The sequence below is a fragment of the Hemiscyllium ocellatum genome, chromosome 17, assembly GCF_020745735.1.
Source record: "Hemiscyllium ocellatum isolate sHemOce1 chromosome 17, sHemOce1.pat.X.cur, whole genome shotgun sequence".
NCBI lineage: Eukaryota > Metazoa > Chordata > Chondrichthyes > Orectolobiformes > Hemiscylliidae > Hemiscyllium > Hemiscyllium ocellatum.
Genome location: NC_083417.1, coordinates 64,648,720 through 64,673,383, shown reverse-complemented (window position 1 = coordinate 64,673,383; position 24,664 = coordinate 64,648,720). Strand labels below are relative to the sequence as shown.

General features: G+C 43.8%; 1 protein-coding gene across 1 annotated transcript in view; it reads right to left on the bottom strand.

Moving 5' to 3' along the window:
- Nucleotides 1-24,664, bottom strand: part of LOC132824016 (endonuclease/exonuclease/phosphatase family domain-containing protein 1-like) — a 65,901-nt gene that overhangs the window by 16,025 nt on the left and 25,212 nt on the right. The window contains exons 3-5 of the mRNA XM_060838245.1: nucleotides 15,708-15,759; nucleotides 8,667-8,777; nucleotides 2,511-2,645 (exon numbers count right to left, since the gene is read on the bottom strand). Of these exons, the coding sequence (XP_060694228.1) occupies nucleotides 2,511-2,645; nucleotides 8,667-8,777; nucleotides 15,708-15,759 (298 nt within the window). The remainder of the gene's footprint in view (nucleotides 1-2,510; nucleotides 2,646-8,666; nucleotides 8,778-15,707; nucleotides 15,760-24,664) is intronic.

The following is a 24,664-nucleotide window of genomic DNA, read 5'->3' as shown; positions in this document are numbered from 1 at the left end:
ACCCCAGCTCAGGACAACACTCTCACAGACCTGCAAAGGACCTCTACTGTTCTTCATCTACAGAAGAATCCATACACTAAACAAACAGTTCTTCCTAGCCATATCAAAAATTAAAGACAGTAAGTACCGAAAACTTTCATGTACTTACCCCCACACTCGTGGTTCCTCAACTGTTCCAGAATCTTCTATTGGCCTGTCGGATGCCATTACACATGTGGCCGCTACAGCGCCCGCAGCACCAACGGCCGACGACGACCGTGACATCACTTCCGCCCCCACTGACCTCGCAGCCTCCGCGATCGCCGCCCAAACAACCGCCCCGACGATCACCGCACAGACAACCGCTTCCACGATCGCCAGGAAGATCGCCGACGGACTCGCGACCCCCGCGGCTACCGGGAATGACAATGGCTCTTTCGTCGCCACAACCATTTCCGCCCCTTTGGCTGCCATCGCCGCAGCCACTACCGCCCCCACTGACATCACTAACCTGCATGATTGCAACACTTCAGGTGTCTCCGCCCCCACACCGAATTTCGTCACCACGCGTAACCCCGCCACCACGCTTAACCCTGCCCCCACACCAAGCTTCGTCACCACGTCTAACCCCGCCCCTACGCCGATCTTTGCCCCCGCCCCTAACCCCGCCCCCACTCCCAGCTCCAGTCCCACACCAGGTCCTAGCTCCCAACCTTGCCGGATCTTCACCATCCCTCCAGACCTCCCCCTCTCTGAGGATGAAAGATCAGTCCTCAGCAGAGGCCTCACCTTCATTCCCCTACGCCCTCGGATTAATGAGTTCAACACGCGGCGAGATATTGAACAATTCTTCAGCCGCCTTCGCCTCCGTACCTACTTTTACAACCAAGACTCCCGCCCACCCTCTGACGACCCCTTCTCCCACCTCCAACACACCCCATCCACCTGGACACCCCGTGCTGGCCTCTTACCCACCCTCGATCTATTTATAGCCAGCTGCCGCTGCGACATTAACCGACTCGACCTGTCCACCCCTCTTACCCACTCCAACCTCTCACCCTCAGAACGTGCAGCCCTCCACTCCCTCCGCTCCAACCCCAACCTCACCATCAAACCGGCAGACAAGGGAGGCGCGGTAGTAGTTTGGCGCACCGACCTTTATACCGCTGAGGCCAAACGCCAGCTCGCAGACGCCTCCTCCTATTGCCCCCTTGACCATGACCCCACCTCCCACCACCAAACCATCATCTCCCAGACCATCCATAACCTCATCACCTCAGGGGATCTCCCATCCACCGCCTCCAACCTCATAGTCCCATAACCCCGCACCGCCCGTTTCTACCTCCTGCCCAAAATCCACAAACCCGACTGCCCCGGCCGACCCATCGTCTCAGCCTGCTCCTGCCCCACCGAACTCATCTCCGCGTACCTTGACACGGTTCTGTCCCCTTTAGTCCAAGAACTCCCCACCTACGTTCGGGACACCACCCACGCCCTCCATCTCCTCCATGATTTTCGCTTCCCCGGTCCCCAACGCCTTATCTTCACGATGGACATCCAGTCCCTGTACACCTCCATAGATTCCTGATGAAGGGCTCTGGCCCGAAACGTCGAATTTCCTGTTCCTTGGATGCTGCCTAACCTGCTGTGCTTTAACCAGCAACACATTTTCAAAGCTTGATCATGGACAAGATAATGGAGAAGAGGCTAAGCATCCAAAACAAAGCATGCCATTTGATTGGCAACACATCCACAAGCATCCACTGCCTCCACTCCTGACACTCAGTTGCAGCAACGTGTACTGTCTACAAGATGCACTGCAGAAAGTGCAGGCGCCAAAAAAGGAGCACAATCTTTGTGCATCACTCAACCGGTATTGCAATTTGTGTCAGGCTTGAGTCTGCGATCTGGAGAGGGGTAAAATTAGCTCAGTTATACTGAGCCTGTCTGGAGGATGGAAACTCGGAAGGGGTAAGCTTCGAGGAATGAATGAGACAAACAGAACCCACATAACATTTCAAATTGTAAGCCTCGATTTTCTGCCCCAGCCCCCATCTGTGGCGTTCTGACGATGCAGGGTGGACAAGCCAGTGTGACTACTCAGTGACACTCCATGGGGTGGCACAGTAGCTGAGCGGTTAGCCCTGCTGCCTCACAGTACCAAGGACCCAGGTTTGACTCCACCCTCAGGTGACTGTCTATGTGGGGTTTGCATGTTCTCGTCATGTCTGCGTGGGTTTCCTCCAGGTGCTGCAGTTTCCTCCCACAATCCGATGATGTGCAAGCCATGCTAAATTGCTCAGTGTCCAGGATCGTGATGGTGGATTAGCTATTAAAATGCAGGGTTATGGAGTTACGGTAGGTAGTGTGGGTCCATGTGGGCTGCTTTTTGGAGGGGGTGGCGAAGACGCGATGGGCTCAATGGCCTGCTTCTACATAGTAGGGATTCTATGTGGAATCTTGCCCTTTGACGCACAATTTAAAGCAGATAGCCACAAGTCACAGCAAAGCCTTTTCAACTGTATTTTTACCTTAAACAAGCCAAGCAAAGGTTGGCTGTATGGCTGGTGTCCATTGTACTGCTCCAGCAGCTTCTCCAGGCTGATGGCCCGGTCCAACTCAAGGCCTGAGGTAGTATCCCAAAGGAAGGCCACCCGTTCGACATTCTGTGGTAGGTGTGGGAGTAAGAGTTGAAACCTGTGAGTTTCCACTTAGAAAAGAAAAATATCAAATGAATCATGGTCAGGTGACACTGCAAAAAGTGAGAAGTGGTGCAAGTAGTAATTGCCATTCAATTACTGAAGTGCATGCTACCTCTGAATTATTTTATGGACTTGAGGACTTGCTTTTACGTGCATTCTACATTGAGCTTTCCCAGAATGAAATCCATGCTTCCTTCATACGAGAAAAAGATGAAGCTGCGTCGGCAGCAAAGAAAGATGCCAGTAATGAAAGGCCTAATCCAAAAATATTAAAAGAAAAAAAATTTGCATTTGTGTATCACCTTAAATAATGACAGAACATGCCAAAAGTACTTTCTGGCTAATGGAGCACTCCTGAAGTTAAGGCACTGTTATCATGGAGGAAACTTAGCAATCAAGTTGCCCACAGCAAGCTCCCACAAGCAACAACAATCTGATAATCAGATAAACTGTTTTTGTGATATTGTTTGAGGGATAAATATTAACCAGACTCTGGAGAAAATCCCTGTTCTTCTTCCAAGTAGTGCCACGAGGCTTTCATGACCAAATGATAGGGCATTGACGGGAGACTTCATCTGAAAGATGGAAGTTCTGATAGAGCAACACTCTCTCAGTTCCACACTAATTTCTTTGTGGTCAGGTCTGAGGACAATTCAGTAAGTTTAAAAGTTGGATGGTCAGGCAATGCAGGATAGACCTGCATATGATCTTTATAAGTATTTACTTGAAGAGAATCATATGGCAAACATGGATCTCCTAACCTGACAACTACATTTTCAGGCAGTTCCTACTTATAGGGCTGCAAAGTGAATGCCTATTGCCTGCGTACAGGTAACAAAATCAGTTACCTCAAACTAAATTAACATGGGAAGGTGAGACCTTATAAGCAGATAGCCTGAGGCAGCAGGAGCGGGAGTAGGCATCATGGGGTGGGGTCATGCCTTTGTGAGGAAATGGTGATTAGAACCATGGAAATAGGCTAAATAAATGTTCTTCCTTTCATTCAGTCATTCAAACTCTGCCAATTATTTGTAGGGTAATCAAAAACTATTCTTATTGCTCCATTCTCCCTCTGTAGAAATCTATCTTTCTCTGCTTCACATGAATGCATAATCCTTCCTGAGATGATACACTAGTCTATGCCTCAATGATTCCTCAAAGCATTCCAGGCTACATCAGCTCACAAACCAACAGAGCTAAGTTGTTGGGGTTTAGGACCATTTGGCGCAGCCATTTTGGTGTGAGCGATTTGGCATGGCCTGTTTGGCACAGCCCATTTTGCCGCAGACCCATTTAGGCACAGAACTGTTTTGGCGCAGATATACAGTAGTCATCAACGAAAATCAACATAATCGGAGAATTATTAAATGGGTAGTTTCCAGTAGTTTGTAGTTATTATTAAAATAACTAGTTATCAACCGTGGTTCCTCAAAATTTCTAAAAACAAAGAAAATATAACCCAATAAAATGCCATCAACAATTTTGTCAAAACATGGAAAGGAAAAGTGCTCATACAATGGCTATATGTACGTATTTGATAGATATGCTGCTGATAAGATAACAAGTTTTGGAGATGTGAGAGGAAGGACATTTGCAAAGCTCGAATTCACGTTATAAATGGTGACCTAGTCAAACAAATTAATGAACATTCGCATGCAGCTTTGGCATCTAAGGTGGAAAGAGATACCGTTATTTCAAAGATAAAAGTACGAGCTGCTGAAACTGTAGAGGGAAGATTACAAATGATTGATGAGTGCTGAGAAAATTTGTTGGAAGCTTGCCAAGGAATGCTGCCTAACAACAGAGCACTGAAGAAAATGGTTTGTAGGACAAGGAAAGAAATTGCTGCTTACTCAGTAAATCCAAGAAATTTAGAAGAACTTGTAATTCCAAAGATAAAAATCACACTACACCAGGTTATAGTCCAACAGGTTTAATTAGAAGCACACTAGCTTTCGAAGCGTCGCACCTTCATCAGGTAATAGTGGAGGGCTCAATCCTAACACACAGAATTTACAGCAAAAATTTACAGTGTGATGTAACTGAAATTATACATTGAAAAAGTGATTGTTAAGTCTTTTCATCTGTCTGAGTACCATGATAGTTTCACTTCTTTCATGTGTAAATCACAAAATCTTTTAAAAAAAAGGTTGCATTCTTAGGTTAGCTGTTAACAATGGTGAAAGCTAGACAATATGTTGAAGGTGTTAGCCCCCTGTGTTGTCTGTCTATGCCACGAGGTTTAGATTTATTCTAATCTAAAAAGTGAGATAACGGAGTTTTACATGAATTCATGCAGTTTCTGAGCTCAGAGTTCGACATGATGCATGCAGTTTTTGAGCAAAGTACAATGTAATCCTGCAAGTACAAATTCACCCCACAAAATATGCGCGTGTATGGGTGTGTGTGTGTCTGAGTTGGGGGTTGTGAGTGTGAGAAAGTGTATGTGTGTGCGTAGTGAGTGTAGAGTGTCTTCAGTCTGTGAGGGGGTGCATGTGGGAGTGTGTGTGTGTCTGTGTGCGCGTCTGTGTATATGTGTGTATAGTAGTGCCTGTGTGTGTGTGTGGGATCCTCCAAGGCAGACTTCGGGACAGGCAGCAGCGAAAAGTGGCCGAGCAGAGGTTGATAGCTAAGTTCAGTACCCATAGGGAGGACCTCAACCAGGACCTTGGGTTCATGTCACATTACAGGTGACCACCATTGCACTGTGCGCGCGCACACACACACACACACACACACACCTATATACATGGACACACATATACACAGACGCGCAGACACCTATACACACCCTTACAGAGACACACTCCCACACTCACACAAGCACCCCCTCACAGACTTAAGACACTTTACACTCACTACACACACACACACTCACAACCCCCAATTCCGACAGATACACACACTCACAGACAAAGACCCGCATGCACACATATATTTTGTGGGGTGAATTTGTACTTGCAGAGTTACATTGTACTTTACTCATAAACTGCATGCATTCATGTAAAACTCCGTTATCTCACTTTTTAGATTAGAATCAATCTAAACATCATAGTATAGGCAGACAACACAGGGGGCTAACACCTTCAACATATTGTCTAGCTATTACCCATTGTTAACAGCTAACCTGAGAATGCAACATTTTAAAAAAGGTTTGTGATTTACACATGAAAGAAGTGAAACTATCATGGTATTCAAACAGATGAAAGGCTTAACAGACAATCAATTTTTCAATGTATAATTTCAGTTACATCAAACTGTAAATTTTTGCTATAAATTCTGTGCATTAGGATTGAACCCTCTACTATCACTTGATGAAGGAGCGACACTCCGAAAGCTAGTGTGCTTCCAATTAAACCTGTTGGACTATAACCTGGTGTTGTGTGATTTTTAACTTTGTACACCCCAGTCCAACATCGGCAACTCCAAATTGCAATTCCAGATAGCTGTAAAACATATTCTGTTAATGAATATAATGATGAACAATTTTTACAAGCCGACAGCGGTTGCACCACCTGCAGAATTCTTATATTTGGAAGGAAAAGGAATGCAGATTTCTAAAACATTCAAAAAAGTTATATGTTGATGGAACATTCAAAATTTCCCCACCTCTATTTTCACAAGTTTATGTTATTTTAGGGGAAATACATAAAGGTGTGTTCCCACTATTGCATGCTTAACTTCCAAATAAGTTACGAACAACATATGATTTGAAATTATTTGAAATGGTTCTGGAAATACAGCCTACATGCCGCCCTGACATTGTCAACTGTGACTTTGAACTTGCAAATTTAAAAAGTTTATAGTAGCATTTTCCTTCTGCAGAAATCCAGGGATTTTTTTTCACCTGGCTCAAAAATATGAGAAAACATCTTGCCAGTTTGGGACACTTGAGTAAGTATAACATCGACTTGGAATTTTCTTCGAGAGCTAAAATGATAATTGGTCTTTCATTTATTCCGATTGAAAACATCGATGAAGCTATTAACATTTGGCTGATGCGTTTCCAGATGAACTGCAACCGCTGCTGGATTGGTTCGAGGGTTCGAGGACAACTATGTAGGTAGAAGATTACGCAGAGGAAATGGTAGGCGTCCACTGCTTTTTCCAGTTGGAATGTGGAATTTATATGAAAGAATTTTAAACAATAAGGACAGAACAAACAATCATGCAGAAGCTACCCACAGGAGATTACAATGCGAACTTGGAGTGGAACATCCAGTTATTTGGAAATTTATTGACAGTTAAATGAAAAGTTCAGAGAGGAAGGGACATTTACTATGAACGTCTCATAGCAGGACACAATATTCCGTAGAAATTCAGGGAAGCAGATGCTAGAATACAAACACTCGTAAGAAGATTTAGTGAGAGAAATGATGTTGAGAATTTACGAGGGATTGCCCATAATTTTGAATAAACGTCATATTTTAGATTTTTCGTAATTAACTTATTTCTTTGTTTTAAACATTTTTACTAAAGAGAGTAAACATTATTTTTATTGCTTTCATTAATGCTTTTAACTAAGCCCGAAAAGGAATAAATATGAGCTGCGTCGAAATAGTTCTGCGCCTAAATGGGTCTGCAGCAAAATGTGCTGCACCAAACGGGCCGCACCAAAATGGCTGCACCGAATGGTCCCACTCCAAAGTTGTTGTGTGGTGGGCAGGAAGAAGGCAATGCACAAAAAGGAATGCACAAGTTTCTCCTTGTTATAGATAACAATCGATAACTCCTCGTCATAGCCTCCTTTGCTGGAGGACAAAATATAATATAGCTCTTTGTTTTCGTATTTGGAACTTTATATCTGATTTGTACTTCTCAAGTAAACACATACAGAGTGAGATGTTTCTACACAGTCCCTAAAAGTATTGCATTGTTAATATATTCATGGAATCTCACTGTACAAAAAGAGGCTCTTTATATGTTGATATGTTGATGGAACATTCAAAATTTCCCCACCTCTATTTTCACAAGTTTATGTTATTTTAGGGGAAATACATAAAGGTGTGTTCCCACTATTGTATGCTTAACTTCCAAATAAGTTTCGAACAACATATGATTTGAAATTATTTGAAATGGTTCTGGAAATACAGCCTACATGCCGCCCTGACATTGTCAACTGTGACTTTGAACTTGCAAATTTAAAAAGTTTATAGTAGCATTTTCCTTCTGCAGAAATCCAGGGATTTTTTTTCACCTGGCTCAAAAATATGAGAGCCTCTTTAGCTCTCCCATTTTACTCTCAAAAGTGAAATCCATTTGGGTCCACTGTCATACCCTTTACCCTTTAAATTTTTATTTTTCCAAATAATATATCAACTTCCCTTCCAAATATAACGATTGCAGTTTTTCTTTCTATCTCAATTTCTTGCACTAAAAAGTATTTTAGAGAGAGGTTCTCCCAGTTTTGGCTGAAGATTACTGGACCTTTAGGGTGCAGTTGTTTCACTTGATGTTCAGGGATTTCTGCTGATCTGCCAATGAAGATATAGTAGGAGATCAAGAGAACTCAGAAGAATTTTTCTCCTATTATTCCAAGTTCACCTAAATTAAACGTTTGCATCTGCTTAGTACCATCTCTTCTGTCTTTGTATTTCATACTAAGTCTTCATTTCTACTACTGCTGTTGAATCAGACGTCTTACTTTGCCCCATCTTACTTCTGCAAACTCCTCCGGTCCACGAACTCTACAGATCAATTACACCTCTTATGCACAGCAATGTGTCACTGTAGTGCTACAGTGACTGTCACTGCAGTGACTCCAGTCATTGTGATATACCTTCAATTGCCAGAGCCTTAGGCACAGAAATTCCCTCTGTAAACTTTTCTTCTTAAGGTTCTCCTTACAACTTACTTCTTAAATAGGTTTTGAGTGGCTTGGTGTGAAATGTTTTAGGCTAATACTCATGAGAGACACCTTGCGATGCTTAACTCCATTACAGACAGATTGGATAATTTATTAAATATGTTTGCTTATGAGTATACCTGTTTTTCCTGTCCTAGTGAGGTATCTAATGCAACATACTTCCACTTGCCACGGTCTCCTTTCCATTCTTGTACTGTAGCAACGGTGGGTTTTTCAAGCTCCAGGCATATCTGAGGAAATGAAACATTGGAGAAGGTTAATAATGTGAAGGTGCTGAGCTGGTGCCCTCTATCAGTGGAGATGTTGGAAGGCACAACAGCCTGCCTGGTGAGTGGAGGTGGAAGAGCTATATTTGCGGTACTACTAGGTCAGAGAATAGGAGATCCCCGATTGGGGCTGTTAACCTGGTCCAATCAGGGAGCCCTCACTGACAGATATAAACAGGAGTGTCAGAGCTTCCGTTCACTCTGAGATCTAGATCTGAGGGAGCTAAATCAGTGTCAAGGACTCTCCAATTTGTGTCAGGGAGGGGACTAGCGCTGTGCTGGTTGGGCCACAGTCAGCGTGTCACTGCTGCTGACGGTTTCTGCTTTGTTTTAGAGAATCTGATTCTGAAACTGGCTGGTTTGCAAAGCCAGCTTTGTTAACTGGTATCCCTTGTTTTTGTTTTCCTTCAGGAAAAACAAACACACAAAAAACAATAAAGAAAATCAAGAAAATCAAGAAAGAACAAATACCTTCTCTGGCAAAGGGTTGGGGGGGGGGGGGGGGGGGGGGGTACAGGGAAGGAAAAGAAACTCTCCTCCTCCAAAACACAGAGATGGGCAGCAGGAACACACTGACTGTAGCTGAGCCAGCACAGTCAGTCCTCTAAACTGAGGAGATTCTAAATCTCCTGGTTATATCTCCCTCCCAGCCCCCTACTACCGCTTAACAGCAGTAGTGCTTATATTTTCCCCAGTACCCATGATGTGCGTGTGAGTTTGCGCACGCGCGCAGGTGTACAACACACTGAAAGACAACGGGTGTATAAATCTTTATTCTTTTTCAACCATCAGGAAGAAAGGAAACATCAGAGTGTCCAGTGACAAGCAGTGCCCTTCTCATCATAGGGCAATGCTGTGTGAGCTATTCCTTTTTTCCAAACTGCTTAAACTTCACAGTCAATGTGTTTTAGTTCTCATTAGGGAACTGTTGTTTGACTGGCTGGTTATAGCCTGTGTGCTACTCTTTGCTGTTGTACTTTGAGAAAAGGATTATAGAGTCATAGAGATGTACAGCATGGAAACAGACCTTTCTGTCCATGCTGACCAGATTATCCCAACCCAAACTAGTCTCACCTGCCAGCACCCGGCCCATATCCCTCCAATTCGTATACCTATCCAGATGCCTTTTAAATGTTGCAATTGTACCAGCCTCCACCACTTCTTCTGGCATCTCATTCCATACACATACCACCCTCTGTGTGAAAACGTTGCCTCTTGATTTTGTGACAGGGCTTAGCCCTTGCATTCTGGTTTTCTTTGTTTTGGTTTGGAATGTACTTTCACATTTTTGGTGTTTGGACTGAGCCCTTGTGAGAAAATACATCTTTCCAGAGGAGCTGATCCTGTATGGGTAGGCCTGATCCTTTGTGGCTGACTTGGCCTCTACAAAGATTGAACACCTGTGTGTGCGAGCTTGGAGGTGAGAAATTGCTGTATCCTGGAGTGGACTCTGCATCCTGGAGTGGACCAAACTCCCAGGAGTTAACTGCAGCTTCACAATGTACTGTGTTCCTGTGAGTGGGCCTAGTTCTCGATGTATGGGCCAGGCCTCTAAAGAGACTGAACACCTATGTGTGTGCTGCGGGATGTGCATTTTCTGCCTTGGTACTGGAAACAGTATTGTGAGGATTTCGTGAATTCTGTTAATGTATGTGGGTTATGTAATTAATTGCATTTGAGTGTGGGCCAGTCGGCTAGCCAGTACGTGGGGCGGATGGGAGTTGGAGGGTCGATAATCGATCTGGGGGACAATGGGCTGGGGGTGTCTGTTAGAATGCAGAGTGGCTGGGGAATAGGCAGCTGAAAAACGTGCTCGTAGGAAAGCTGGATAGGGGAGGAGCAGCCAATACGCAAGCTGGCTAGGGGCCAGAGGGTTGGTGACCGGCCTGGAGAAAAGCAGGAGGGGCCTGTTAGTACCAGACAACTGATAGTGTCCTTGCACGAAGTCTGGTATAAGGCAGGCTGGTTAGTATGTGGGAAGGCTGATCCAGGTGGTTGATGGCAGCCTGTAGGAAGGCCGACCGGGGGAGGACTGGTCATGATACAGGGAGGCTGGGAATTGAACAGTCGATGGCCGGTCCGAGGGAACACTGGCCATGGGAAAGGGTCAGTCAGTACGTGAGGTGACTGTGTGCTGGAAGGCTGACAGCCCGACTGTAGGAAAGCAGGTCGGGGGTGGCTGGTTAGTAAGCAAGGTGACTGGGAGCTGTTGGCCAACAATTGTGCCGGAGGAAAGCAGGCCGGGGAGAGTCAGTCAGTACGCAGGGTAACCGGAGACTGAAAGGCCAATAGCGAGCTTGTAAGAAAGCCATCCGGAGTACTCTGGTCAGTACGCGGGGTGACTGGGAGTTGAATGGTTGATGACCAGTCTGGAGAAAAGTGAGCCTGGAAAGGGTCAGTTTGTATGCAGGACGGCCAGAGACTGGAAGGCCGATGACTGTCCTGCAGGAAGGCTAGTCAAGAACTGTCTGGTCAGTATGAGGTGTGGACTGGTGTCAGGTGCCTTTTTTATATAGCCATAGTGGGTCTGTGTTCTAAGCACTGTTTCCTATTTGATTGCACTGTCTTGTCTGTGCTTGTTACTGTTACCCTTGACTGGAAGTGGGATTTGAGGATTGTCCTCATCTCCCTGAAAACTGGTTGAACAGTGGGGTTTGGAGTTTGGCTTTGCAGCCTTTTCCCCTATATGTCGTGGTTTTTTTGCGAACGGCTTCTTTCTCTTTATTGTTAACTGCATTTTGTACTGTTTAATAAAATAAAGGAGTGTCAGAAGTTCCATTCACTCAGAGGTAGCTCTGAGGGAGCTGGCTCAGTGCACATGTAAATACAATAAAGTGTAACTTGATGACGGGATACCAACCTCTGTGGAATTATTTCAGATTCATTTCACGTTCAGTCACTGTCTAAATAGTCAAACATAACTATCACTTTCCACATTGCAAGTTCCCAAAGGAGTGGAATGAACAACTCTGACTTTTCTGTTTTGAGGAATGTTGGCTGATTCACGGAGAATTTAGGCTCAAATCAGGTCACGTGAATTCTTGCTTTGACTTTTCATCCAGGAGTGGGACAGATCCACATCCAAGTCATTCTGCTATAACATGCACTCTGTTAATTCTGAAATGTGATAGATGAACTGGGGACCTGTTTCTAAAATGCAAACTTTTGAAACGTGTTGGCTGTAATGTGATTACATCGCCATTGCATCAAGCGCTGCTTCTAAAATGTAATTTTTCTATAATGGGGGGTTGCACAAGAACGCAATCATTGTGTTATAGAAGAACTACGTTCTTTCTTACTCCTGATAATTGTTGTTGTTGCAGTGGGTGAGATTATTTTCTCTTCATCCCCTTCCTCCAACTCACAGCAATGTGGCTTGAAACAAACTCTAACCATTCATGTGTTGTAACCAGTCACAATAGTTAAGGGTCAACTCATTGGAAATGCTCTACGAATGGTTTAAGCCTGATGATTCCTACTGCTTCATGGTGGACATACCTGGGTTTCACTGAGTGGTAGCCAGGCTTCCACCCACCATACGGTGAAATAAAAATGTCACTCCGAAGTTCAGGCACCACTATATTGCAGCATCATGTCAGAGAATCACGGAATGAAATCTGCATACAAGCAGGCCATTCATCCTGTCAGGTCAGACCTGGCTTTCTGTAAGAGCTGCCAAGCCTGTCTTTTCCCTGTAGCCCTGCTGTTTAGATAACTATCCAACATCTGTCAGAAGGCAAATGGCTGACTCTGCCTCTAGCACATTGTCAGGTACTGCATTCCAGATACTCACCACTCACTGCGCAACAATGTTTATCCTCCTATTGCCTCTGGCTCTTTTGCCGACAAGCTTAAATCATTGCCTTCTGCTTTTCAATCCTCCCATCACTGAGACCCGTTTCTCTCCATGTGTCCAAATGATTCGTGTCATGGTGCTTTAAGGGATTCATTGATTTCGTGTTGTCTGTTCTCTCCTCTTCTACACCCATTTTAAAATCACTCTCTTAAACTTGTTTTTCCTGTTGTAATTTATTTGACTTGTGAGTACTTTCACAAGCCTTCAATTCTACACAACAGACACCTCGGTCAGTATCCTCTTTGTGTACAGTTGTTGTAAATATTTAAAAATGGTCTAAAGTTGTTTAGAAATAAAGGACTTCCAAAGAAACCACGGAAGTAGTCATCACAGGCCCTCAAAATGTCCAGTGAACTGATGCCTGTCGTTGGAATAAGCTGACAGAAGGGATTTCCCTCATCTACCTCCCTCAGCGTGCTACTCAATCCCAGGCAGCTTGCTGGGCTGGAGTTGTGTGGAGCACCTCATTAATTAGGAGATTCTGAAAAAGGAACTGCAAGAAGATCTGGCATTAGATCAGGGAAGTACTTGACAGTAATGCCTCCCGATGACTGCACAGGAAGGACCTCTCCAGGTTTCTGTGCGTTACTCATTGTCTTTGGTCTTTAATCACTGGCAAGCTCCAGTGTTTATTGGTTACACTCTCTGGCATCCTTTGTGCCTCAGTTTGGAAGCAGAAGTCCCCATGTTGTGTGAATCATTTAGACCAGGGTGCCTCTGGCTTTGATTTGTGGTTTGTGTGGAGTTTGTGGATTCCAGGCACCTTGGCTATAGCTCGCTGAGACTGACTGGGATTTTCCCGAGCTAGGGAGAGCTCCTGGTCACTTGCCAAGATCCTGCTGAGTATATGTAGACACAGAATACCATGGATGTAACTCCCCACAATGGCAACGGATGGTTCTGTATCAAAACAAGCAGTCCACTTGGGCACAGTCCGCTGTCCGTTGGCTTGCCTGGGGAATAGTATTTCCCTTCTAAGCAGTTGAAGGGACGGAGATACACAATGAAGGTTACTTTACTGCTTCAGAGGCATATTTGGAGCACAGATCAGGATGGTTTTGCATTGTTGTTGGAGATTTAAAAAAATTACGGACCAAGATTACAGAACTTCCTCAGTGAATCCCTACAGTATGGAAGCAGGCCATTTGGCCCATTGAGTTCACCGTAATCCTCCAAAGAGCATCCAACCTGACCCACCCCTGCAATCCCCTACTTCCCATGACTAATCCACTTAGCCTGCACATCCCTGAATACTATAGGCAATTTAGCATGGCCAAACCATCTAACTTGCACATCTTTGCATTGTGAGAGAAAACTGGAGCACCCAGAGGAAACACACACCACACAGTCAGTCGCCCAAGGCTGGAATCAAACATGAGTCCCTGACACTGTGAGGCAGCAGTACTAACCACTGCGCCACTGATCCACCCAATCAATTAGCAGAATACATAAAATCTCATTCACCAAACAGGAATTGAAACCCGGTTGTGGCAGGAAAGCACCAAATCCTAACCATTAGACTGCCAGGGAAGGTTCCTGATCTGCGTTTCCAGGCAATACTAAAGCCACACAAAGAACTGGTCAGACAGAAAGGTACCAGCAAGAGCATTGCTCCCAGGACAAGACAATGGTAGCACCTCACCACTTCAGAGGAGACATTAACACCTACCTGAGAAGAAAGAAATCTCCAGAACCAACGATACTGTCAGAATGTTGCTTTATGTAGAGAATCATGACATTCCTCTGATAATTATTTTCCAATTAGCATCATTGTAACTAGATTATTCCATTTTCAGATGCATTGTATTTTTCCCATTTCTAATTAGCCTTATTATACAGCATTATTATAAAAACTGGTCTCATCCTCAGCTCTAGGAAGAGAAATTCTGACCTACCTGTAGAGACTGTCAGTTCTGTGTCAGCTGAGTCAGTTTCTCTTCCAGCGATATCGCTTGTAATAAACAGCATGTCAATATCACCCGATCTAGTTTGTGTGGTCTCTACTGGACAAAATTTTTCCGACAGTCAACCTCCCACAACAGTCGTACTGCAGTCAAGACTCCAATTCGAACAAAGCCTAAAATCTAAGGTTTGGGCCTCCTGAGCTGATATTGACCAACATCTTGGATCTCTTGAATTCCCTATTTTTTTTTGTTTGATTTATAGGAGTAATAATTTTGATAGCTCTGAAACTAGACTAAACACACTCTGTGCGCAAAGTTCTCAGTGTCCATGGGGTGAGTGAATTGCCTGTCTCCCAAGTCCCAACTGGGAGTTGTCACGTGTTATCTCTGCCACAGTTTCTCCAGAGGTTGATTGTTGACCACAAATGGAAAATGCTAGAAATATTCAGGAGGTCAAAGTTCGTAGTGCAACTCATGACTGTGACTTGCTAACCCCAAAATGACAGGAATACTTGACTGGACTGTCATATGCTGGAGCCTCAGTCACACCCTGTCACTGATATGGAAATGCCTTGAATGGAAACTGTCCCACTACGTCGCTGTTATCTTGTGGAAATGGCAGAAACCACAAGAGGTAACAGCCCAGTCAAGGCAAACATTACACTGTGGAAAATTCCCCTTTAAAGTGAGTAAGATGTTGGGAGTATTTACACACATGAGATTCCAGGGATGAGGAACTTCAGGCATGTAGATATATTGGAGAGGTTGGGACAGTTTTTTTTCCTGAGGAAGAGAAGGTTAATGGGAGATGTGATAGACAGATTAGACATGGAAAACCTGCTTCCATTGGTGGTTCAACTGCTGCAAAAAAGAGGACACTTGTTTCACGGTAATTGGCAAAAGCAAAATTGAAAAATGAGAAAAAGCTTTTTCTCAAAGCAGTGGTTAAGCACTGGAATGCACTGAGACGACTAAATATTTCCATCATTTTCCAGATACAGGTTCTGTCAAGGGAAGGGACTGGATTATCTTAAAAAGAATGGCCTCTTTCAGCTTGCAATTATATACTATACATTATATATTTATATTTTTCATGTAAAACACAGTTAAATATAAAAACCAGCAGGGACTTACCTTTTCTAAAGCATCTTCATCCAGTATTTCCTGTACCGCCAATAATTTAATCCTGCCAAAGACACAAGCTGACATCAGTCATTTTACCGAGAGGCCAAGTGAATGTTGCTCATTCCCAGGGAGGTAGGACTGAGAGCAGAACTACAGAATCTTACATTGTTGGAGAATGCAGAGTTGTGGGACAGAGAACCTCAAGTCTGCAAGGTGCCTGTGCCCAAGACAGATTCTGACTGGCACCAATTACCCACCTGGGATGCCTAGCTAATTTGGCTTTGTTACAGCTACAGTTGGATTGGTGACACCACTAAAACTTTGCAATTGCAAACAAATGCCCCACATCCCATCCGACCCCACAAATCAGTGAGGCCAAAGCCCTGAACTGGTTTTCCCAACAACATCACTTAATTCCACTCCTTCTCCACCCCACCACAGAGCTGTGTGTATCACAGATTGAAAGACAGGCTCCCCTCCACATCGTGGCCACCTCTGTCAGGTCAGTGTTTTGTTTTACAACGGTGTCATTCTTCAGCGGGCATTCTCTGCCTAGTGCCTATAGGAAGTGTCCAGCCAGACATCATGACTTGTCCTCCGACCTGGCCTCCCAATTCTGCTGCATACTTAATCAGTCTTGGCTCCTGGAGGCAGCTTTGTACCTGGTTACTTCCTGGATGATTGCAATCGATACCCCACTCGGCCATTTTCTGGTGTTCCCAACATGGGAACTGAAGCCACTCTCATGATTCTGGACCCGATTTGGAAAACCCAGCCCCAACTAAATCACTTGACAAGGAAACATCAATGAGATTACTTACAGAAAGGGCAACTTGGCTCATTTGGTGAATGCCAGTTGTCATGCTACATATGAGTCTCCTCTCATTCTAGTTTATTTAACATTAATAACTTGGACGATGGGACCTGAAGGTATTCCTAAAATACATCATAGAATCCCTACAATGTGGAAGCAGGCCATTCAGCCCATTGAGTCCACAGCAACCCTCTGCATCCCAACCAGACTCATCCCATCCCTGTAACCCTGCATTTCCATGCTAATCCACCTAACCTGCACAGCGAGTAAGAGGTGTACAGCATGGAAACAGACCCTTTGGTCCAACTCATCCATGCCGACCAAGGTTCTAGACTAATCTAGTCCCATATCTGTCTAAGCTTTGGACTGTGGGAGGAAACCAGAGCACCCGGAGGAAACCTGCGGAGATGTGAGGTGAATGTGCAAACGCCACAGAGACAATTATTTAAGGGTGGAATCGATGCTGGGTCCCTGGTGCTGTGAGGCACCAGTGCTAACCACTGAATCACCATGCTTCTCTAATGTGAAGCGAACATAAGGCAGCCATGAAGAATACATAAGGCTAGAATTAGTAAGTGAGCAAAGACCTGCCAAATAGAATATATTGTAGGAAAACGTGAAATTGACCATTGTGGCAAGCAGAATCAAAAGCATGGAAAGGTTACAGAGCTCTATGTTGGACAATGGTCTGGCATCCTATTGCATAACTTGCAGAAGATTAGCATGTTGGTATAGCAATAAATTAGGGGAGCTAATAGAATGTTATTGTTTATTGAGAGAGAAATTGAATGCATGAGGAAGGAGGTAATGTTTCAATTACACATGACAATGACAGGGCCATATCTGGAGTATTGTGTTTACAGAATTCATTTCCTTATTTAAAGAAGGATGCAAACATATTGGATGTAGTTCAGAGAAGATTTACTATGCTAACATGGAATGGGCAGGTTGTTTTGTGGACAAAAATTAGATAGGCAAGGTTTGTATCTGTTGAAATTTAGAAGAGGAAAAGGTGACTTTGTTGAAAGAAGAGATCCTAGGGGGTCTTGACTGGGAAGGATGTTCCCTCATGTGGGAGCATGTCCTTACTTAACAAAGCAAATGTTCACCCATTTAAGACAGCAATCAAGAACAAATTTTTTTTCCTCAAATGCAATTGGAATGATCTTCCCTGAAAGGCAAGGCAGCAGAATCTTTGTACGTCTTTAAGCAGAGGTGGATGGATTTTGGATTAGCAAGTGGGACAAAGGATATTGGAGAAGGTGGGAATGTTGACTAATCTGATCAGCCATAACTTTACTGAGTAATGGAGCAGGTTCAAGAGGCAATAACATCTACTTCTGCCCTACATTCATATGGTTAATCTGATCAACAAAAACGCCTGTTCCTTTCTCTCTCATTTACTCATTCAGCTTCTGCTTAAATGCATCAAAATTAATTTGATCTCCTCTTACTTTAGCTTTGATTACTGTTTACCAAATAACCATATCCAGGGATAATCTGGGATAATTAAAACTAAATTTTATTCAGGCAAGTATGTACAGACAGAAGTCAATAATTAAGGGAGAAGAAACACAAAGAATGGTTGATCAAATCGTCATTGGGTAATACAGAACTGGGGTATTGCTGAAAACAAGCCCTTCTTATTGAAATGTTTCATTTGCACTCAAAAGGACAACTCACAAGATCACCAATGAGGAAAGGGAAGGTATCAGAAAAGTCTGAACAACAGGTGAAGCTCGCTGTTTCATGCTCTTGCAACATGAATTGTGTTCACCCTAACTGGATGCTGTCAAACCAAAAAGACACACTGCCAATCACACAAATAGTAATATGGCATAAGAATTGTAATGCTAGTGTGACGCTAGTATGTAGACTGTACAGCCCAAAGACAGGCTGATCATATTGCGAAAGCATGTTCCTTTGACTGTTTGCACCAAGCAAGGTACTGACCATACACAACAAGCCTGTGTTTGCAAAAACCACTATAGCATCCATCATTAGATGTGATTCTGCAATTGAACAACATTTTCTGGATAATCCTGAGTGTGTGAAATGACAATCAATTTCAGATTGCACTCTTGTACATTTGTATGCACTGGAAATGATGTATATTCACACACATATTTGCCCTGATCTTTGCTAACAGAAAGAACATGTACATTCAATGTGCTTGTTTCAACTCAAGTGACAGCTAACCACTGGTTCATTTCTCAGGACAATGCTGTGACCAATTAGACCATAGGGTTTATTACAGTAGCAATGAAGTCAGGTTATTTAATAAGGACTAGCCTCTATTGTATCTGAGACTAAAGCTCTTCAGTAGGACAGAAAGTCATGAATGAGCCGTGGGAAAAGTGGAATTCCTGAAGTAGGAAGTACCTGACTCAGCTCTCCCTTCTTGGGATCATGACCATGTAAGAGGAGAGTGACTATTTTGCCACTCTCAACATTTAAGGGGACCTCCAGCGTCAATGGAATCCGATCCAACCAGTTTTTAGCCTGTGGAATCTGCAGGGATGTTGAATTTCAGTTAGATTCTGTTGTGAACCTTGAGGAAAATTAGGTTCACAAACTTTGAAAGACAACAATTTTGAGGAGCTTTAGAAGTTAAAACATTGCTGCTCTTTGATCTCAAATCAAAGAGCAATCAAATAGTTGCCAGAAGACTGGCTACACAATGCTGATAGCCCTAATGTTGGAAAATTGGTCAGCTGACTGACCACAGGGACGGGTGGGAGGATAAAAGAGCATTACTGAAATATTTTGATAAATAATAAACTGCTGAAGAAATGCAATAGGTCTGGTAGCATCAGTGGAGAGGGACACAGAGTTCATGCTTGAGCACAAAATGACTCTTCTTCAGAAAATGACAGAACATTTAATTTGTTTTCCTTCCACTTCACCAGATTTGCTTTCTTGAATATGGTGAAGATAGTCCCAAGATCTGATCGAGTTTGGTGGATGGGTGGAATAAAGAATTTTGACCTGTTTATTAGAATATCCACCCTAGGGCAAATACTGAACTCAAACTGGTCTCTCAAAATGCTGGAGAGAGCCTTCAGTTATTCAGCATAGCATCGTCATAGAAGCAGAATTGCTTTTACTTATGCAGATTTTAAGAGGAAATTCAATGTGTTGTGTTGACTCAATAATGTTAATTCTCTTTTCTGTAATGGGTCAATTGGGATTGCTTTATGTTGTACTGATCGAAACAGCCACGAGCATGGCTAACAATATGTAATTGCAACTCATTGCACGATAACATAGAACATAGAACAGTATAGCACAGAACAGGCCCTTCAGCCCACGATGTTGTACTGACCACTGATCCTCATGTATGCACCCTCAAATTTCTGTGACGTTAAATTTCTTTAACTCAAATTACAACACATCAGTGTGGACGGATTGCTTTGTACTGGAAACACCCTGACATAGATGAATTGGTTATATGTTTTAATGCTGTTACATATGTTGGTTAGGAGAAGGTGAGGACTGCGGATGCTGGATATCAGACTTGAGAGTGTGCTGCTGGAAAAGCATGGCCGGTCAGGCGGAATCCAAGGAGCAGGAGTTGCAATGTTTCGGGCAAAAGCCCTTCCTCAGCAATGAGGCTTGTGGGCCGGTTGGGTGGGGTGAGGGGTGGGGGGGTGGATGCGGAGAGATAAATAGGAGGGAGGTGGGGTTTGGGGTAGCTGAGAATGTGATAGGGAGATTAAAATCATACAGATTTACAGCAAAGAGACAGACCCTTCGGTCCAACTCATCCATGCCGACCAGATATCCCAAGCCAATCCAGTCCCACCTGCCAGCACCTGGCTTGTATCCTTCCAAACCTTTCCTATTCGTATACCCATTCAGATGCCTTTTAAATGGTGTATTTGTACTAGCCTCCACCTCTTCCTCTGGCAGCCCATTCCAAACATGCATCACCCTCTGCGTGAAAAAGTTACCCCTTGGGTCTCCTTTATATCTTTCCCCTCTCACCCTAAACCTATGTTCTCTAGTTCTGGACTCCCCCACCCCAGGTAAAAGACCTTGTCTATTTACCCTATCCATGCCCCTCATGATTTTATAAACCTCTATAAGGTCACCCTTCAGCCTCTGATGCTCCAGGGAAAACAGCCCTAGCCTATTCAGCCTCTTCCTATAGCACAAATCCTCCAACCTTGGCAAGATCCTTGTAAATCTTTTCTGAACCCTTTCAAGTTTCACAACATCCTTTCGATAGAAAGGAGACCAGATGCACGCAATATTCCAAAAATGGCCTAACCCATGTTCTGTACAACCGCAACATGACCTCTCAACTCCTGTACTCGATACTCTGACCAATAAAGAAAAGCATTTCAAACACCTTCTTCACTATCTTATCTACCTGTAAATCTCCTTTCAAGATGCTATGAACCTGCACTCCAAGGTCTCTTTGTTCGGAAACACTCCCTAGGATCTTACCATTATGTGTATAAGTCCTGCTAAGGTTTGCTTTCCCAAAATGCAGCACCTCACATTTATCTGCCACTCCTCAGCCCTTGGCTCATTTGATCAAGATCCTGTTGTAATCCAAGGTAACGTTCTTCACTGTCCACTACACCTCCAATTTTGCTGTCATCTGCAAAATTACTAACTATACTTCTTAAGCTCACATCCAAATCATTAATATAAATGACGAAAAGTAGTGGACCCAGCACCGATCCTTGTGGCATTCCACTGGTCACAAGCCTCCAATCTGAAAAACAACCCTCCACCACCATCCTCTGTCTTCTACCTTTGAGCTAGTTTTGTATCCAAATGGCTAGTTCTCCCTGTAGAAGAGAAGATGATAGGTCAGAGAGGAGGGTGGAGCAGATAGATGGGACAGGTCAAGAGGGCAGTGTCGAGTTGGAGGCTTGGGACTTGGATAATGGGGTGGGAAGGGAAATGACAAAACTGGTGAAATCCACATTGATCCCGTGTGGGGGAATACGAGTTGTTCTTCCTCCAGGCATTAGATGGTTAAGAGTTTGGCGATGGAGGAAGCCCAAGATCTGAATGCTCTTGGCCGAGTTGGAGCGGAGTTGAAATGTTCAGCCACGTGGTGGTGGGGTTCGTTCGTGCGGGTTTCCCAGAGATATTCTCTGAAACAATCCGCAAGTTGGCGCCCTGTCTGCCCGATGTAGAGGAGACCACATTGGGTGCAACGAATACGGTAGATGACATTGTTGGAGATTCAGGTCCTTCCACATTCGACAGAAATTTACCGGTACCTCCACCAATGTCATCTACTGTATCCGTTGCACACAATGTGGTCTCCTCTACATCAGGGAGATAGGATGCCAACTTGCAGATCGTTTCAGAGAACATCTCTCAGACACCTGCTCCAACCAACCCCACCCCACTGAACACTTCAACTCCCCCTCTCACTCTACCAAGGACATGCAGGTCCTGGGCCTCCTCCGTCACCAAACCCCTACAACTTGACATCTGGAGGAAGAACGCTTCATCTTCACCTTGGGACCCTACAACTACTTGGGATAAATGTGGATTTCACCAGTTTCCTCATTTCCCCTCCCCCCACATTATCCCAGTCCCAAGTCTCCAACTCGGCACCGCCCTCTTGACCTGTCCATCACCATTCCCATTTGTCTGCTCCACCTTCCTCTCAAAATGATCACCTTCTCTCCCACCTTCATCTACCTATCGCATTCTCAGCTACCCCCCCCCCCCCCCCCCATTTATCTCTCAGCACCAAGTCCCACAAGCCTCATTCCAGATGAAGGGCTTATGCCTGAAACATTGGTTCTCCTGCTCCTTGGATGCTACCTGGCCTGCTGTGCTTTTCCAGCACCACATTCTCGACAGATGTTGGTTCATGTGGTATGACTGTTACATTGGTCTACACCTCAACAATTATAGGAAATTAGTTTGATTTGGACATTTTGATCGCATGATAAGGTGTTAGGTAACCAAATATTTATTTACCCTTTTCTTTCCAGAGGGCCTTTATTTAGAAAAATCATTCACATTTGGGACATTTTAAAATTATGTCCTTGATTTTTTCACCTTGATTGGTTCTTTCCAAACTCAATCACCATCTTCTATCTGTATTCAGTTTTGAAACAATAATATGATTCCCAAGGTGTCTTTCACTGACTGGGTGAAAAGTCATTCTGGGAAATTAGCTGAAGCCAAAAATTGAAAAAAATCTGTTCATAACTGGTGTTAAGGCTATGATGAAATTAATGGGGGTAGGGTGGATGATATTTAATTTCTGTGGCAGCGCGGAGAGGCTGAGAGTAGATCAGCTGCTGTAATGGAGAGCAGTTTGGGTGATCTTTCTATTCATTTCTTATCATCTGTTGATGATAAAGGTGCTTATGTTATTTCACCAGGGTTTCTACTAAAATTGGGTGGAAGACGTTTTTCTCATTATTTATTTGGGAAGTGGGCATCAACCTGGGATTTACTGCCAATCTCATCCAAACAACTTAGAATTTAAGAAAGTAAGAAATAGGAGCAGGAGTACACCATCTGGCCCCTCGAGCCTGCTCCGCCATTCAGCAAGATCATAGCTGATCTTTCCGTGGACTCAGCTCCAGTGATCCATCTGCTCACCAAAACCCTTAATTCCTTTACTGTTCAAAAATCCATCCATCTTTGCCTTAAAAACATTCAGCGAGATAGCCTCAACTGCTTCAGTGGACAGGGAATTCCACAGATTCACAACCCTTTGGGTGAAGACGTTCCTTCTCAACTCAGTTCTAAATGTGCTCAAATTTATTTTGAAGCAATGCCCCCTAGTTCTAGTTTCACCTGCCAGTGGAAATAACACCCCTGTTTCTTTCTTATCTATTGTCTACATAATTTTACTTGTTTATGTAAGATTCACCCCTCATTCTTCTAAATTCCAATCAGTTTAGTCTCAATCTACTTAATTTCTCCTCAAAAGACATACTGGGTCACCTCAGAAAGCAGCTCCATATAAAATGTGGAGGAGGTGAGACCAGACCAGATTTGACCAGCAGGCCTGTTTTGTGAAAGGCTTCCTGTGAACAATTTAGGGAATCATGATGTGAGAAACAAAGCTCACTCACTTCAATAATTTCAATCCGAGACAATCAGTAGTGTCATATATTTCACACTTGCAAGTGGGTGTGATGTCCACAAGGCAGGGACAAAACACACTGAATCAACAAATACTCGATATTTATATAATTTGGTTCCTACATTTTTTTTCTTATTTCATTGTTTTCCCCCCCCCCCCCCCCCCGTTTACATCCTCCACTTCCCTAAGACCGGTACCCATTACTCCTGTTTATCTCTTGTCTTATCCGGCCTTGTCTGTGACAAAAATGCTTATTCCTGTTCTCACAAGGCCATTTGACCTCATCCTGCTGTGGGCACATCCATGCCTTATCATTATCTACTCCCTCCATCTGTGCCACCCCACACAGCATCTTATCACTAAGCCCTTTTAATTGGGGTTTGTTCCTGTGTTTCTGTAAAAGTGGGAAACAGATGTTTATACCTGTTTATACAGGCATATTTAGTTTACTGCCTCTCTTCACAGCATTTTATCTAGTGCCTGAATTATCTATCGTTGTTTTGCAGTTCCGTTTCTTTCTTGCATACATTTTTAGCTAATACAAAAAAACAATTATGCATTTCCTCCACATAGTTTCCATTCTTGCTGACTCAGGTCTTGGCTGAAACAATTACACACTGATGTGAGTTCATTCACCTTGTATCAGAAATTATAATTGCAGAAGTAACATTAATTTACCTATATCCCACAACGACCTCATGCCAGCTACACAATCCCATTTCCTGAGCCAGAGTTATTCTTCCAGATTCTCCCTCAGACTGAACTCAATTCCACACTGCCCATTCTGGTTCTCCAAGTTAAGCAACTCCAGGCAGTACTCTCAGTCCTTTCAGGAGAAATCTTCTGGAAATTCCAGGTTCCTGTTCTGAGGGAATTGATGCATTAAAGGGGAATATAGACATACTCCTCGTGGAGAAGAATTATTTGGAAGGTTAGGCTGATTGGGTGAGAAGGGGGGGGGGGCAGGAGGTTCAAGTCTGGATGGTTTGAGTTATAAGGAGGGGCTGGATAGGCTGGAATATTTTTACCTGGAGCGGCAGAGACAGAGGGATGATCTTATAGTGGTTTACA